Source organism: Solanum pennellii, chromosome 9 (assembly GCF_001406875.1).
Source record: "Solanum pennellii chromosome 9, SPENNV200".
Taxonomy (NCBI): Eukaryota; Viridiplantae; Streptophyta; class Magnoliopsida; order Solanales; family Solanaceae; genus Solanum; species Solanum pennellii.
In genome coordinates this window covers 2,386,364-2,401,722 of record NC_028645.1, presented here as the reverse complement: position 1 = coordinate 2,401,722, position 15,359 = coordinate 2,386,364, and the positions used below count along the sequence as shown (strand labels likewise).

Below are 15,359 nucleotides of genomic sequence, written 5' to 3'. Positions count from 1 at the left end.
CTCATACTAAAAACTAAGGTTCACTTGTCAACATAAGATCATATACTCTCCTCGAAGAAAATTAAATACAAGTTATAAGTTGACTAATTAAATACAAGTTATAAGTTGACTAATATAACTCAAGAATATTAAAAATTTACAGAACTTTTGAATTGAAAAAAATAGAATAATTATTAATGACAAAATTGAAAAAAAAATAATTTAACCAAGAAATTAATGACAAAATTGAAAAAAAATAATTTAACTATTTCTTGGTTGTTTGAATTGACAATTAATTTTCGTAAAATGAACAAGTATTTCCCAATCTATGTTCGAAATCTCAGACACACACTTATAATACACTAAGATCCTATTATTCTTTATTTATTTTATAAATCTCTTTTCGACCTATGTTGCACTATCTTGTGGGTCCAAGACTTGTTGACATTTTTTTTCAAGCTAGTGCCACGTAGGCTAAAAAAATACAAAATTATTTATAAAATAAGTCCAAAAATAGTAGAACCTCTCCCAATTTATGCTCGAAATCTCAGACATACATTTATAATATACTAAGGTCCTATTACTCTTTATTTATTTTATAAATAATTTTCTATCCCTTTTCGACCTACGTTGCACTATCTTGTGGGTCCAAGACTTGTTGACAATTTTTTTTCAAGCTAGTGCCACGTAGGCTGAAAAAAAATAAAAAATTATTTATAAAATAAATCCAAGAATAGTAGAATCTTAGTATAATATAAATGAGTCTTTGAAATTTCGAGATAGATTGAGAGGATACTTATGTCTCTATAGACGAAAAAAGTATAAAAAAAATATCAAAGTAGAGAGATCAGTCTCCCATAAACAGAACTCTTAAACAATTATATTATAAATTTTATTGTGATATATAAAAAAAAATCTGTAGATCTCCAATCTTTTCCTCTTAAAAAAAAATTAATCATAAATGAAAAAAGTTGTACTTTCCTTTCCGAAAAAATCCAAGCATTCATGATAATACTTTTTGACTTTTTTTTTAAAAAAAATAAACTCCAAACAAAGAAAGAAAATCAAAACAAAACCCTTAACAGTTCATGTAACAAATGTTTTATGTATCAATATACTAAAATTTTATTAATTTCAAATAAAAAAAAAAAACTGAACCAAACCTAACCAACAATAACTAAACCATTGACTATTCTTTTTTCGTTTAATTTGATTCTAAAATTTTTAAAAAATTAATATTAAGTTCATAAATCATCGATCCAAATCAAATCACAAACAACTCGACAAGAATAACCATAATATATATCGTAATTTACCAAAAAATAAAGAAGATCACACGTTACGTTGTATATGTAACATCTTATTGAACTTACGATATACATAAAAACTCACATATTTTCTTGTAAAACACGATCAACAACATCAACCCTAGCTACACCTTCATCAACAACTTTAGCAACATCAATTTCTCCAACAACTAAACCTTCAACTCCACTCACTTCACCTCTCAACAACCTCCCTTCCTCCTCTTCGTCAACATAATTCGGATCGTTCTCGTCTATAGCCACGGGTAAATCATCGTCGAGTTCATATTCCATCGCGTCTCGCGGTCCTTCCCACGTGAATTTCCCACCATGTCCCGATTTCGATAGTTTATTTAACGGTATTCCATCTATCGGACGACGATCTTTTCTATGTACACCTTTGTCTACGAGTTTTTTTTCCATGTGTTTTAGGGTTTCTATGTTATGTGTGTTAGTCTCAAGCTTAGTTATCTTTGTTTTGCCTTCTTCATCATGACTTACTGCTCTAAATGTTACTGTTTCCTTCTTATCATCTATGGGATTCATTTTTATTTTTATTTTTCATAGATTTTAAAAAAAATGAAGTGTATATAATATGGAAGTAATGTATATATAGAGATTAGAGGCGGTGGGGGTGTGACACGTGTAGCAACAATCTAAAGTAAGAGTGCCACTTGTTATCTTTGTCATATAGACACATACACCTTTTTTTTTTAGAAAAGAAAAAAATCGATGGTGATAAGATTTGGATAATTGAAAAAATTAGATCAATTTTAATTGTGGTGTATTACGGAGATTATTTCATTTTTAATTAAAAATTTTAAATTTTAAGTCTTTTGTTATAGTCTATGAGGAAATTTTGTTGAAAATACAAAGCGTTATTTGTGAATGTGTTTTGCGTTATCTCATGTAAATTTAATTAAAATTTTAATATAAGCTTCAAACATCAAATGCGAAATAATTTTTTTCTTAGTAAAAATTAGAGTGGAATTTTTTTTTTTTGGAAAACTTGGGATCGAATTGGTAGTCACTATTCTTCGGACACATAACCAAGTAAAACTTATTTTTGTGTTATAACTTTTATTAATTATACAAAAATGTCAATTATACCATTTATTATGTGTTATATAAGAATTAGACCAACGTGGTTTTGGTACGGTGATAGAAATATTACACTCTTAATTAGAATTTTTGATTATGAATTTTACTTAAAAAACTTAAATAAAGAGCAACCCTCAATCCCTGATGCAATTTGAATTTAATTAAAATTCTTAAATAAATTTTATAATGCGTAATTCAAATTTAATCAAAATTCTAATATAAATTCAGATAAAAAATAATTTTTATTTTTTTTATAAGAGTTAGAGTTGATTTTTAGGAAACTTGGGGTTGAATTTTGCCGTTGTTATTCTTTGAACGCATAACTAAGTAAATTTGTTTTGTGTTATAACCTATAAAATGTATAAAACAAATATATAAATTATATTAAATAAATTTAGTGGGAACTCGATGAGAAATGCTGGAAAGAAATTGATCTTTTAATTTTCCTATGAATTATTATCTACTATATCAACTCGATCAATATAACTACTGAATTTATATTTTATTTTATTAGTTTCTTTATGTTTTATTTGGTAAAAATTTCGTGTAAGATTTCTAATCTAGGGGTATCAGAAATCCTTGTAACTGTTTTTATTAGAGGTTAAAATTGAACCTTTATGTTGAATTCAATAATAGAAATTTTCACTATTTTCGTATTAAATTTACTTTCTATATATATAGTGTGATAATTACTATTCATTATTGTTACATGTTATATGAAGAAGATAAGTGAGCATGATTGAGAGAGAGCGGAGACAGACGAGAGAGAAAAAAATGAAAGAAAAATGAATTATATATGTGTACTCATTAGATATATATATATATATATATATGATAACGGAGATTAAGAGAGAAGAAGAAAGGCAAGCGAAACTAAAAGAGAGAAGAGAAGCGAGCGAGAAATGACAAAAAACGTAATAATGATGAATTGTATATGTATATTATTGTATATTATATATATGTGTTTGTATATATAAAAAGCGAGATTGGAAGAAGGATAAGAAAGATGAGTGACATTAAAAAAGGAAGGAGCAGCGAGAATTATGTATGTGTATAGATTAAATAATTGCATATATGTTATATATATATATGTCCTAACGAATTATATATATACAAATATAATTAATTATATAAATTCTAATTCAATCCATGCATTATGAATATGTAAATGTGATTAATCATACAAATTTAAAATGAATCCACATAATTAATATATAACTATAATAAATAATATAAATTTAATTAGCCTATAATTTTCCCTTTTAATAATTTAAGTGAATCATAATAAATCAAAAGGACAAATAGATTAGGAGATCTAATCTAATTCAAATATGTTATTTGATTACATCTAAATATAAATTTTTTTTAAAAAAATGTGAAATTTAAAACTCAATAAACCGAGAAAATCACTAACAAAATTTATGAAGAAAAAGTTCAGTTATTATTCCATTACATACAAGTAATTAACAAACACAAATCACACAAATTCAACAATTTTTTTCCCCCCCAAAATCACAAGATGTAAGAATGATTAATCAATTTTCAAATTAGGATCAATTTCAATTCTAGCAACACCTTCTTCAGCCAATTTTGCTACTTCAATTTCACCCACAATATCATCATCCTCTGCTTCTTCATTCACATTATAATTCAGATCTTTCTCATCCACATTATACTTATCAGGTCCTTCCCATGTATACTTACCTCCGTGTCCTTTCTTCGGATCATGCTTTAACGGCAATCCATCCGATGGATGCCGTTCCAACCTCTGCACCCCTTTTTCCGTCAACTTTTTTTCGACGTACTTAACAGTATTGACGTTTTTAGTATCGAGATCCAGTTTTTCTATGTGTTTTCCTCCTTCTTCGTTTGCTCTGCACTCTGTTTTGATGGTAACTTTGCCATTCTTCGTTTCCTGTACCACTGGCTTCATTTTTTTTTTTGCTTTTGTTGAATTTGATTTTGGAGAATTTGATTTATCAGTGAAGATGGAGAAAGTGGAAGGTTAAATTGGGTATTTATAATATTATTAGAAGGTGCTGGAAAAACTAGGAAGGTTCTGCTACATGAGAGCTTTCTGGAGAAATTCTAGATAATTCTAAAGAACAAATCAAAAAAAGAACTGATAAATGACATAAGTTTACTCTAATTATCAGTTCATTTTGGCAAATTAAGATAATATATTTGATATTATTTTAATTTAAGATTGCAATTCAAAAGTCTTTCTTATTTTCTTAAAGTTCGTGCCAAGTCAAATCAAGTCACTTTTTTTGAAACGAAGAGAGTATAACTTTTTGAAAATCATATGTTTTTAAATCATTCATTGTATAATTAATAGAGATAAAATGATAGATTTACTATGTCAATTATGTATAAATTCAAAAGTAGACAAGTAACAGAGCGAGTATATTTCAGCTCTTAAATGCTTGAATTTTTAAACTTGTAGCTTTATAAAGAATTTATAACGTTAGTATCACGGATTTTCTCTAGCTTTTTGTTTAAAATTTTCTGTCATCTTTTCTGAATTATGAGGAGCTCTATTAATAGTTTTAAAATAGGGAAGTTACGATTGAAACATGATTTTCTTCGGCTAATCATATTTAGTTGACATGACATATGAGTTTTATGAAGTGGGCTTGTCATCTTGACAACACGTCATGATTCTATTGGTCTCTTAGTTGATTTGGCATGCCATATCATTTGCACACGTGGCGCCAAGATGGGCATCTAAAATGATATGAAATCGGGCTTAATAAATTGGGCTCATCCATTGTAGTCCAAATCAATTAATTTAGATTTTAATTAAGTCCATATTAATTGAACTTAATTATTTAACTCAATTATATTAATTCATAATTTATTTGAACTAATATATTTATAAAATTAATATAATTCGAACCATTTTATTGATTATATATATATATAATGTGCAACTAACAATTTATTAATAGAAAAACACGATCATATTGACGACAATTAAATAGATTGAATTATGTTAGTGTATCTTAATGAAAATTATGTTATTATATTTTAATAAAAATATTAATTAAATAAATTGAATAATATTTGTTGGCAAAAACACTTGGTTCACTAATTAGACATTCCGAAAGAAAACTCCTAGTGATCATAAAATAGGGATAATGCACATGTACCTCATTAATCTATGTCTGAAATTTCAGAGACACACTTACACTATACCAAAATTCTATTATCCCTAAACTTATTTTATTAATAATTTTCTACCCCTTTTCGGCCTACGCCACAGTATTTTATGGGCCCAACATTGATTGATTTTTTTTTCAAACTAGTGTCACGTATATCAAAAAGGGTAGAAAATTAATTGTAAAATAAATTTAAGGAGGTAATATGAACTTAGTGTAATATAAATGTGTCTAAGATTTCGAACATAATTGAAAAGATACTTATACATTTTCTCCATAAAATATTATATCTTTTTTTAAAAAATATAAAATAGGATAATATTTGCACAAATAAAAACATTATTATTCAAATTGCACATCGTCATCGAGTTAATGTTACTTAATTCAATAGTTGTCCTTGTGCTATCTGATGGATTCGTCATCGAGTTAATATTTAATTAAGAAAATTTTTTTGTTTATTGTGTCATTTAATTATCAATCGTCTTAAAAAATTTAATTAAAATATTTAATTTATTATTATAACGATAATAATATAATTAATTCAAAACACTCTAATAGTAAAAATTACTATCAATCAAAAAAGAAAAAGATGACTAGTATTTTTAATAATTTGAATTGTTCTATCAACTACCTTTTATTTAAAAATTATATATATATTTGACTACATTATAAAGTAACTTACCTTTTATTTAAAAATTATATATATATTTGACTACATTATAAAGTAACTTTTGCTAGATGCAATAATTAGAATTCTATAGCATCGTAAAAACAAGAAAGAGTTGTATGTGAAAAAGTAAATTCAAAATTTTCTATAGCGTCTTACCTTTAACGTGAAATTTTTAATGTAAATTTAAATTTTAATCAGATTTTAAAAATAAATATTAAATATCGGATAAAAAAATTAAAAAAAAATATTTTATATTTTTTAAATAACTTAGCTTCTTCCTGATTAAATGAATTGAATCCTTTAAGAATAAACTAAATTAGCAACTAGAATTAAATTGCATTTGTGTAAAAATGTGAAGAAGTATAACCTAAGCTTTGTTGGTACTTTAACATAACTAATATCGCCTCATAATTAAAGAATTTGTAGTTTTCAAGAAAAAAAAATTCTAGAATAAAATAGAAAAAAAATTATTAATTTTATTTTAAATTTCTAAAATAATTTATGAGAACTATTTTTTAGAAACCACAGCTGCTAATTTGATCTTTCTTCCGTACTTGATTAAATGTCAATATATACGACAACAATAAAATACTCAGCATAATTTTACTTCCCACAAAATAAATTTGGAAAGCGTAGAATATACTTAGAGTATATTTTTATTTTAGAGATAGAAAAATTATTTTTGAACCTTAATTCATGAAAATAAATAAATAGACCTTATTCAGGAGAATATAAATGAGAAATATGAGAAATTTCTTAGAGTCATATATACTCAACTTAATTAAGCATACATAACTTTAGAGTTCTAGTGAAATTTGATGTGCTAATTACTGATAGTTTTATCAAAATGAAATTTAAATTGAAAACCTTAAAGATGAATTTGGATTCACTCAACAACCAACTTAACATTTAATTTTACTTATAGATTAAATGAGAGTACAACTTACCAAAATTTTACTTGGAAAGTGAAAATGTTATATCTTTTAGTTATACATAATTTTTAGATTTTTTATTTACCATTAATTAATGGAATTAATAGACCTTTTATTTTCTCCCACTATAAATATGTTAGATCACCATAGCCTTCTCAAAGAAGTCTTTTATTTATATATATATTTTAAAAAAAAGACTTTCTTCTAATTAATTTCAAAATATGGCAAGTAATCTAAAGTTGAAAAATGTTGTGGTTGATTCTAATGATAATAATAGTGATTATGAAGATGAAATAGTTGCTAAAAATTTAGACTTTTATTTTTCTTTGGGAAAATTGAACCTTTGGACCTAAAAAAAAACTTCTTGTCCTTAATCTTGGTGGGCTACTAGTCGATAGGGTGCATCTCCGCAACGAATGAACGGTGCGGAGATACACCCCGGACCTTTCTCATGGCAATTTCCTAGGTTTGTATATTTTGCGTTTTTTCATTTTTATTGTTTCTCATCTGATATTTAATAATCGTATTCATAATTTTATAATTTTTGATTTGGTATTATTTTTAATTATGTTATAAGTTAAACATATTTATAATTTGTTTGTTTTTTTTTAAATTAAAACAGTCTTCAAGAGACCTTATTGTGATCAATTTATGAAGTTTTGCCTTGAAAGATTTGAAGTTGGACTATGGTCCTCTGCTATGGAGTAAGTATTAATTAATTAAATTAATATAATGGTATTTGTTTTAATTAGTGAATTAATTAATTGATTAATTAATCTAATCATTGTTACTTTTTTAACTTTTCTTTTGTTCATATGATAGTCGAAATGTGGAACCAATTTTAGACAACATTATGATTGGACTTCGAAAAAAATTGGTATTTGTATGGGTAAGTGAATTTTAATTTAATTTATTAAATTAAAATTGTATTATTTTTGAATATTTTTTATTTTTTTTTAGGATCAAGATAAATGTATTGATAGTGGTTTTCCAACTGTGGAGAAAAAAAACAAGCCAATATTTTTGAAGAAATTGAAGAAAATATGGGAAAATAATTATTATGGTGGTAGATTTTCAGAATCTAACACACTTTTAATTGATGATGAACCCCATGTTGCTCTATTAAACCCTGTAAGTTTTAATTATTTTTCATTAATTAATTTATTAATTAAATCAATATGATTAGTTAGACTAATTGTTAATTGATTTTTTTTTTAATTTGCAGCCTAATACTGGTGTTTTTCCTCCTGCTTACAAAGTTAAGAATAATATAGACACATTTCTAGGTAATTAACTTGTCCTTCATATTTATCAATAATCAAATTTCAATTTTTTTAAATATTTCGCTGAGTTAGTTCAATAGATGATATCTGATAATTGAGTACACGTAGCTTATATAGTCTACTGGAAATGCCTAGCTAAAAAAATGAATTACTATTATGTATTGACGATATAGTTTATATCAAAGTCTGATATGATAATTCGATAAAAAATTATCGTTTTTGTTTTTTCGATAGATGCTAAGGGTGAAATGCATGAGTTTTTGGAGGGACTTGTTGATGCTGATGATGTTCCAACGCATGTTAAAAGACATCTATTTGGACAACCTGCGATAACAAATACTCATAAGGATTGGGATTATTATTCTAAGATAATTCGCGCTGTGGAAGATCCTAGCTTTGGTTGTTCTGATTATGAATCCGATTACTCTTATTAAGGACTCTAATTACTAGTATTAAGTTCTATGAATAAGGTTAATGGTGTTTTCAAGGACATTAAGTAAATCTTTTCTTAGTAATTGTGTAGTTATGATGTTTTGGTGTGGTTTTATGTTTTTATTTTGCATGTTGCAAGTGTTTTGGGACTTTATTTTTCTATGGGGTTATTAATGATATAAACTATGTTTTGATAATGTTTTGCTATCATCTATGTTGATAATGTCAATGGTCTTTTATGCCTTTTCCTATGTTTGATATTAATTATATATATTCTGGCTGTTTCATTTTGTTTATTCGTTTTAATAATTAAGAATAGTTTTAGGGAAAATGCACAATACTCCCTCAACCTATGCCCGAAATCTCAGAGATACACTTATACTATACTAAAGTCCTATTATCCCCTGAACTTATTTTATACGTAATTTTCTATCTCTTTTGGGCTTACATGTCACTAGTTTGAAAAAAAAAGTCAATCTGCGTTGGACCCACAAGATAGTGTTACGTAGACCGAAAAGGCGTAAAAAATTATTAATAAAAAAAATTCAGGGGTGTAATAGGATCTTTATATAGTATAAGTGTGTCTCTGAGATTTCGTGTATTATCCCGTAGTTTTATTATATTTTTCTGTTATTATTTTTAGTGTTTTAAAATATCATTAATAAGATTAATTCGGAGAATATTCTTAGTAATTCAATGATTGTCAATATTAATTTTTATGTTTTTAATGAAGGTTTGATTTTCATCGAACAATCAACCTTTTTCGTTTTATTTTATTGATAAAAGTTTGATTTTTCATATGAGGTTAGCTAGCTTTGTAAAAGCACATCTAATTAAAATTTTATTAAAAGATGTCATGTCAAAATGGATTATGTAATATAAAGAACAAAGAGTACAATTCTATATTTTGTTCATTGAGTTCTTCTAGTTAATTCATTTATTATTGTTGTTTCAAATTATATGTCCTGGTTTATGAAACTATCAAATTATTTTTTATTTAGAAGTTAAAATACAATTAATTGTTAGTCTCTTCAATTTTTAGTCCTCAGCTTCAATTATTTTGTGATGACACATAAATGGATAAATATTTAATTAATTGTTGTCCCTTTATTTTTACTAGGAATTGTCCTTGAAGTTTACTTAGCTTTAATTATGTAGTTAATGAGTACAATATATTTTAACAAAGGTCACAATAACAATAACATAAATCTTAATAAAAGGTAAGGACGATTAGTAACTTTATTTATTAAAACGTGAATGAAAGATAAATACGATAGATAATTTAAGACGGACGAATAAAAGAAAGTCATCGGACCCCTTGATAAACTCTTGATCATCGAAAATTGAAAAGGCTCCTTAATTTAATTAAAGAATTTAAAGGGTTTAGTTTATCTTTATTATTTAATGAACCACAAATTACCACTATAAATATAAAATCACCAAAGTTTATTTTCCTACAAACTATCAATAAAGTCTTTTTATTTTCTTCAAAATTCAACAATGGCACAAAAAATTCCTAACTTGAAATTGAAGAATGTGATTTCTCATAATGATAATTATAGTGATGATGAAAACAAAAATAAAATTAGTGGAAAATTAGAGTTGTACCTTCCGTTAGAGAAGTTGTACCTTGGTCCAAAAAAGAAACTCCTTGTGCTTAATCTTGGTGGTTTGTTGGTTCATAGGGTTCACAAAAGAGATTGGTTTAGTGTTCGAACCTATAAACCAGACTTGGTTTGCGGGAATTTTAAAGGTTTGTTTAAATTTATGTGACGATATTTGAATTTCAGAAACCTAGACATATTTTTTTTATAAAAAATAATAATGAAATTTTACGTCTTTTATAATATTTTGGATTGTTAGTTAATACGTCTTATGCTAATTTTCCATTGTTTTCAAATATGTGAATTTTTTTAATTATTCAGTATTTGAATTTATAGTCGAATTTTATTGTTTTTGGGAAGTAAGCTAATTACTTCTTTTTCTTTTTTTTGTAGTACAAGTAGCTACTGAATTTTCTATGACATAATTAATGTTGTTTGATCGATATTTATTGGTGTTTTTACTTTTGTTCGATACATAATAATCGGAGTTTAATTTTGATTGATTGGTTCGAATGATTGGGAAATATGATGATTTTATATGTATTTTTTTGTGTATATCTCCATAATTATAGTGTGGAATTATGTTGAAGCTGTGATTAAGAGTTTAGGGGTTTTAAAAAACATGGTAATTAGATTGAAAGGGGATTCGAACCTACAACTATGTTGTTTCATAGGCACTGAACTGGTTACACAAGTTAATATACGTATATATATATTTATTTAAATTTCTAGTAAAAGTTACGAGATTTAATGAAAAAGTTACTACTGAATTCGTTTAAATCCATGATGACATAAAATACATTGTGAAATGTAATTATAAAAAAAATAATTCTCCATTATATTTTATTTTTGTTTTGTTTGTTTAACTAATGTACTAATGATGTATTTTTTTAAAATGCAGTTTTCAAAAGGCCTTTCTGTGAACAATTCTTGAAGTTTTGCCTTGAAAGATTTGAAGTTGGGATATGGTCTTCTGCCATGGAGTTAGTATTCCTTAATTAAATTTGTTTAAATCTAGTAAATTAAATAGTTAATCTATTGGATTTTTGTCATGAATTTTTCACTTTCCCTATTTTATTTTTTCGACATGCTTTAAAATGTTGTTTCTTTGTGTTGATTGTCTGTCAGAATTATTTCTTAAGGTTGTGATATAAGGATATGTAAGTCTGTTTATGTACTATCCTCTTCAGATCGCACTTATGAAATTACATTAGATTTTTTGTTGTTATTTTTATGTATTCAAACTATATTATTATTATTATAGTTTGCTTTTTGTCCATATATTTTTTTTAATTATTATAGGAGAAATATGGATGCTATTTTGGATAATATCATGGTTGGTCTTAGAAGAAAGTTGTTATTTGTATGGGTAAGTATGTTTATTTTAATTAGAACTAATTTTTGCTTATTTATTGTAGTTAAATTTTTGTGAAAAGAAATTATACTTGTTTAATTATGAATTTTTTCAATGAAAATAGTAACAAATTAAATTAATTTATTTTTGTAGGATCAAGAAAAATGTATTGATAGTGGATTCAAATGCTTGGAGAAAAAAGAAAAGCCCATTTTCTTGAAGCAAATGAAAAAAATATGGGAAAATAAATATAATATTCTTCCTTTTCGTGGTGGAAAATTTTCAGAATCAAACACAATTATGATTGATGATGAACCCCATACTGCTCTAATAAATCCTGTAAGTTTTTTCGTAATTTATTTTTTATACTGACGATGTATATTATTTAAACTCGTATATTATTTTATCGAAATTAAAATCTATATTTCTTTGTTTGATTTTATTTGCAGCCTAATACTGCGATTTTCCCTCCTGTTTTCAAAGTTGGAAATGGCAGAGACACATTTCTTGGTAACGAATTGTTTAAATAGATAGATTAATGTATTTTTTTTTCACTGTCAGTGTATATAGTAAGTTCGATTTGATTTGTTTATGTAGGTCCCGAGGGCGATTTCCAGAAGTTTCTAGATGGTCTTGTTGATGCAAATGATGTTCCAACGTACGTTAAAGAACATTCCTTAATTGGACAACCTGCAATAACTTCTTCGCATCGTGATTGGAATTACTATGCTAAGATTATTGTACGTTTCGCTGGTATAAAAAAAGAAGTTTCTTAAGTTTAGTCATGTTGAGTATCGATAATTGTATTAGTGTCGATAATTGATTTCTTTTATATAATAATATCTAATATGTTATCGTTCATCAGTGTTACAACATCTCGTACATTGATACCCATGGTTATTGACCCCATTACATATAAACTGTCAAAATGAGCTAGTCCAACTTAACCCTAACGAGCTATAGAGCTAAACGGGTTGTTAAAGAGCCTATAAAATAGCAGCTTAATCAAGCCTTAAACAGGCCACGGATTGAGGTAGATTGACCCTTTTAATTATAGGATCTATAAAATAGCAATTCAACTGAGCCCTAATCAGGCCACGATTTGGCCCTTGAACCAAAAAATGAAAGGGATTAAACTATCTCACGTGCCAAGCCCATTTTGATGGCTCTAATTAGATACAAAGACTTCCAAATAGGGGCCCAAAAGACATTATATTGTCAACATAATAATTTGTCAACATCTCTTCCTAAATTATAGTATCCATAATAGATTATAAAAACATTACAACAACTAGAAAAACAAAAGATATATTAGCCTTTTTTTCTAGTCATGTCAGCAGCATAATACTTAAAAAGTTTCTAATAAGGCAAGTCCTAATGATTCCTCAAAGTTACAATCAGCACAGACAAGAGCAAAACAAGGAATCTGCTAAGCAGAAAAGAACTATAGTCAAGTTTTGGTTTCGATCCATCGAGTTTTACTTTACTTACTCCATAGGTATAGACACGTTGATATCGGGATATGATCTCTGCTCGAATGCTGGTTCAGATCCATTACAGTCGGAAGTGTCTGTAGAGGTGGAATTCGGCATGTCTTTGTTACTCGTGCTGTTGTCAGCTTCACCGTGGTTGTGGCTTGGTACTTGAGATGTCTGAGTCAGAGTAATGTTGCTCGACGGTGGTGCTTGTGAGACAGGTCTTATCATTGAAACAGGATCTGGAGAGCTGTGGATGACTGGAGGCATTCTTGATTCGATCTGATGATGCTTCCTTTTGTTCTGTGTTTTAAACGCGTTTGGCATGAAACTTCCAACCACCATCTAGAAAATGTAAGAAAATTACGTTCAATAAGTATGCTAACGAGTAACGATGTTGGCTGTGAATGAGGTATATATGGCCTACGCAGATGATACACGTTCACATCATTTTCTAATTCACTAACATAATCAATGACTTAGCTCGTAAAGAGGACAACCATCTTCAGTATAGGGAACAAGCAAACACAGGCAGAGCGCTGAGCTCTCAGGGACTTTTAATTTATTCTATATATATAAACACATGCATAAAAGGACTTACTTGGATGGGGCTTGCAGCCGTAAGGGAACCAGCAATACCACCACCAATAACACGCCCATCTGGGCCAGCTAGAGAAACACTCAATCCACCGGACCTAGTTTTCATGCCACCGTTATCAGAAACAGTGTATGACCCTGTTAATGCTAAGATCTCAAAGCGGCCCTGCATTGTCAGAGTAACTTAACATGAATTTTCAGGACATGGAAGGTGATACTTCAATTTACTCAGACGCGATAAAACAATTCTGAAATAAAAAGCACATGAAAGCTGATCTAATAAAAAGATGGAGTGAGATTTTCAGGCTATATAATAATTTATAGTAGAAAGCATAAGCATATTGGTTAGTCATTTATGGAACCCAAAGTGAGACGATTATAGGATATCTGATAACCATTTTCATCGAGACATGTAGTGTCAAGTGTCAACTCTATCCGATCCTAAGCCTACCAAACATTACGTGATGCTATGCTAAGCAAAAATCTGGGTGCTTACGACAATTCTGGTGATATGTGTTTTGTGATTCTAAATTTGAATTTCAGTACGATTGGTCCAAGTCAAAACAGTTGTTGTAAAACAAGAAGAACATTTTAACACAACTACCGAAAACAAGAAACTGATTCATGCTTTGTACTGTAACATAAGAAAAGTCCTTCTGAATGAACACAGAAATAGCATATACAGGAGATTTGGACTCATACAAAGTAAATTAACTTAATCCTGTTTAAAATAAATAACTAGAACAAATAAGAGAAGTGACGATTATCAGTTAAAGATTCATTGCATATGCAACAGCAGACTTGAATTTCCTCGTCATTATTGTGCTTTCATTAAGAAGCACAGGAACTCCTGGCAAAGTTTGCTACTTTAAAAGTCCAACCATGTAAAAGCAACATAGGATTCAGGCTTCAACTAGAGTTCCATTAATACAATGATTCGGACAGTAATTATCATTCTTCTACAAAGCGATTTAGTACTAACTTTGGATTAGATTTCAGTAATAAGCTAATCTTTCTGTGCACATATAAATGTAGCACTAACTCAAGGTTAGCAAGTACACTAAGCCCTAAGGGAGTGATTTAGTCAAATTTCTTTTTAACAATAGTAATACAACTCTTCGAGGAAGTTTATTTTCTGTTTTTTTGGAGGATCAGCCTGCCTCTCTCCATTTCCCCACTTAAATACCAGACTTTTGTCTACAACATGATTCAAACTCATGACATTCCCCTAACCCACACATCACATGTTCTGCTCTTACACCTAATACTGATTTTCTAGTAGTTATAAGAGTGTTGTCTAGACCAACTCAAATGCACCTCGGCTGTTCCACCACATACCTGCAATCTCTTAGTAAGACTGCTACCTATTAACTCCGCCTACCAAAGCTAGAACATATGGGATAATTACACAATACATATATATACTTTATCAACCAGAAAAGGAAGGTGGAGAGAGGAAGGGGGGGG

At 27.9% G+C, this 15,359-nt stretch overlaps 5 protein-coding genes across 7 annotated transcripts in view; 2 read left to right on the top strand and 3 right to left on the bottom strand.

Annotated features, from left to right (window-relative positions):
- Positions 1-1,318: 1,318 nt before the first annotated feature.
- LOC107029910 lies at positions 1,319-1,829 on the bottom strand. Its single transcript, XM_015231349.2, has one exon. The coding sequence runs from the start codon at positions 1,827-1,829 to the stop codon at positions 1,368-1,370; it is 462 nt and encodes a 153-aa protein (XP_015086835.1). The 3' UTR covers positions 1,319-1,367.
- A 1,936-nt stretch (positions 1,830-3,765) lies between these two features.
- LOC107030718 lies at positions 3,766-4,393 on the bottom strand. Its single transcript, XM_015231983.2, has one exon. The coding sequence runs from the start codon at positions 4,315-4,317 to the stop codon at positions 3,916-3,918; it is 402 nt and encodes a 133-aa protein (XP_015087469.1). The 5' UTR covers positions 4,318-4,393; the 3' UTR covers positions 3,766-3,915.
- A 2,952-nt stretch (positions 4,394-7,345) lies between these two features.
- On the top strand, positions 7,346-9,087 carry LOC107030704. 2 transcript variants are annotated; one of them, XM_015231971.1, is made up of 6 exons: positions 7,346-7,613; positions 7,770-7,851; positions 7,970-8,036; positions 8,108-8,278; positions 8,373-8,433; positions 8,665-9,087. In XM_015231971.1, exons 2-6 carry the CDS (start codon positions 7,799-7,801, stop codon positions 8,862-8,864), a joined length of 552 nt encoding a protein of 183 aa, XP_015087457.1. In that variant the 5' UTR covers positions 7,346-7,613; positions 7,770-7,798; the 3' UTR covers positions 8,865-9,087. The 2 variants fall into 2 exon arrangements, with proteins under 2 accessions (XP_015087457.1, XP_015087458.1); XM_015231972.1 differs by lacking the exon at positions 8,108-8,278 and having other exon boundaries at positions 8,665-9,067.
- Positions 9,088-10,362: 1,275 nt separating this feature from the next.
- On the top strand, positions 10,363-12,596 carry LOC107029909. The gene is made up of 5 exons (XM_015231347.1): positions 10,363-10,615; positions 11,368-11,453; positions 11,974-12,159; positions 12,270-12,330; positions 12,418-12,596. Exons 1-5 carry the CDS (start codon positions 10,363-10,365, stop codon positions 12,594-12,596), a joined length of 765 nt encoding a protein of 254 aa, XP_015086833.1.
- A 417-nt stretch (positions 12,597-13,013) lies between these two features.
- LOC107029322 (AT-hook motif nuclear-localized protein 1-like) overlaps positions 13,014-15,359 on the bottom strand; it is a 4,922-nt gene continuing 2,576 nt past the window's right edge. The window contains exons 5-6 of one of the 2 annotated variants that reach the window (XM_015230711.2): positions 13,897-14,058; positions 13,014-13,640 (exon numbers count right to left, since the gene is read on the bottom strand). In XM_015230711.2, coding sequence (XP_015086197.1) covers positions 13,308-13,640; positions 13,897-14,058 — 495 coding nt within the window. In that variant the 3' untranslated portion in view covers positions 13,014-13,307. The remainder of the gene's footprint in view (positions 13,641-13,896; positions 14,059-15,359) is intronic. The other variant, XM_015230713.2, reaches the window with a different exon arrangement.

What these genes read in the sequence shown, in the direction of transcription:
- LOC107029909 (XM_015231347.1), top strand. Translation starts at nt 10,363, where the DNA reads ATGGCACAAAAAATTCCTAACTTGAAATTGAAGAATGTGATTTCTCAT. An exon ending in GGTTTGCGGGAATTTTAAAG is followed by an intron (nt 10,616 to 11,367) that starts GTTTGTTTAAAT and finishes TTTAAAATGCAG; the next exon opens with TTTTCAAAAGGCCTTTCTGT. An exon ending in ATACTGCTCTAATAAATCCT is followed by an intron (nt 12,160 to 12,269) that starts GTAAGTTTTTTC and finishes TTTTATTTGCAG; the next exon opens with CCTAATACTGCGATTTTCCC.
- LOC107030704 (XM_015231971.1), top strand. Translation starts at nt 7,799, where the DNA reads ATGAAGTTTTGCCTTGAAAGATTTGAAGTTGGACTATGGTCCTCTGCT. An exon ending in CTATGGTCCTCTGCTATGGA is followed by an intron (nt 7,852 to 7,969) that starts GTAAGTATTAAT and finishes TTCATATGATAG; the next exon opens with TCGAAATGTGGAACCAATTT. An exon ending in ATGTTGCTCTATTAAACCCT is followed by an intron (nt 8,279 to 8,372) that starts GTAAGTTTTAAT and finishes TTTAATTTGCAG; the next exon opens with CCTAATACTGGTGTTTTTCC.
- LOC107029910 (XM_015231349.2), bottom strand. Translation starts at nt 1,829, where the DNA reads ATGAATCCCATAGATGATAAGAAGGAAACAGTAACATTTAGAGCAGTA.
- LOC107030718 (XM_015231983.2), bottom strand. Translation starts at nt 4,317, where the DNA reads ATGAAGCCAGTGGTACAGGAAACGAAGAATGGCAAAGTTACCATCAAA.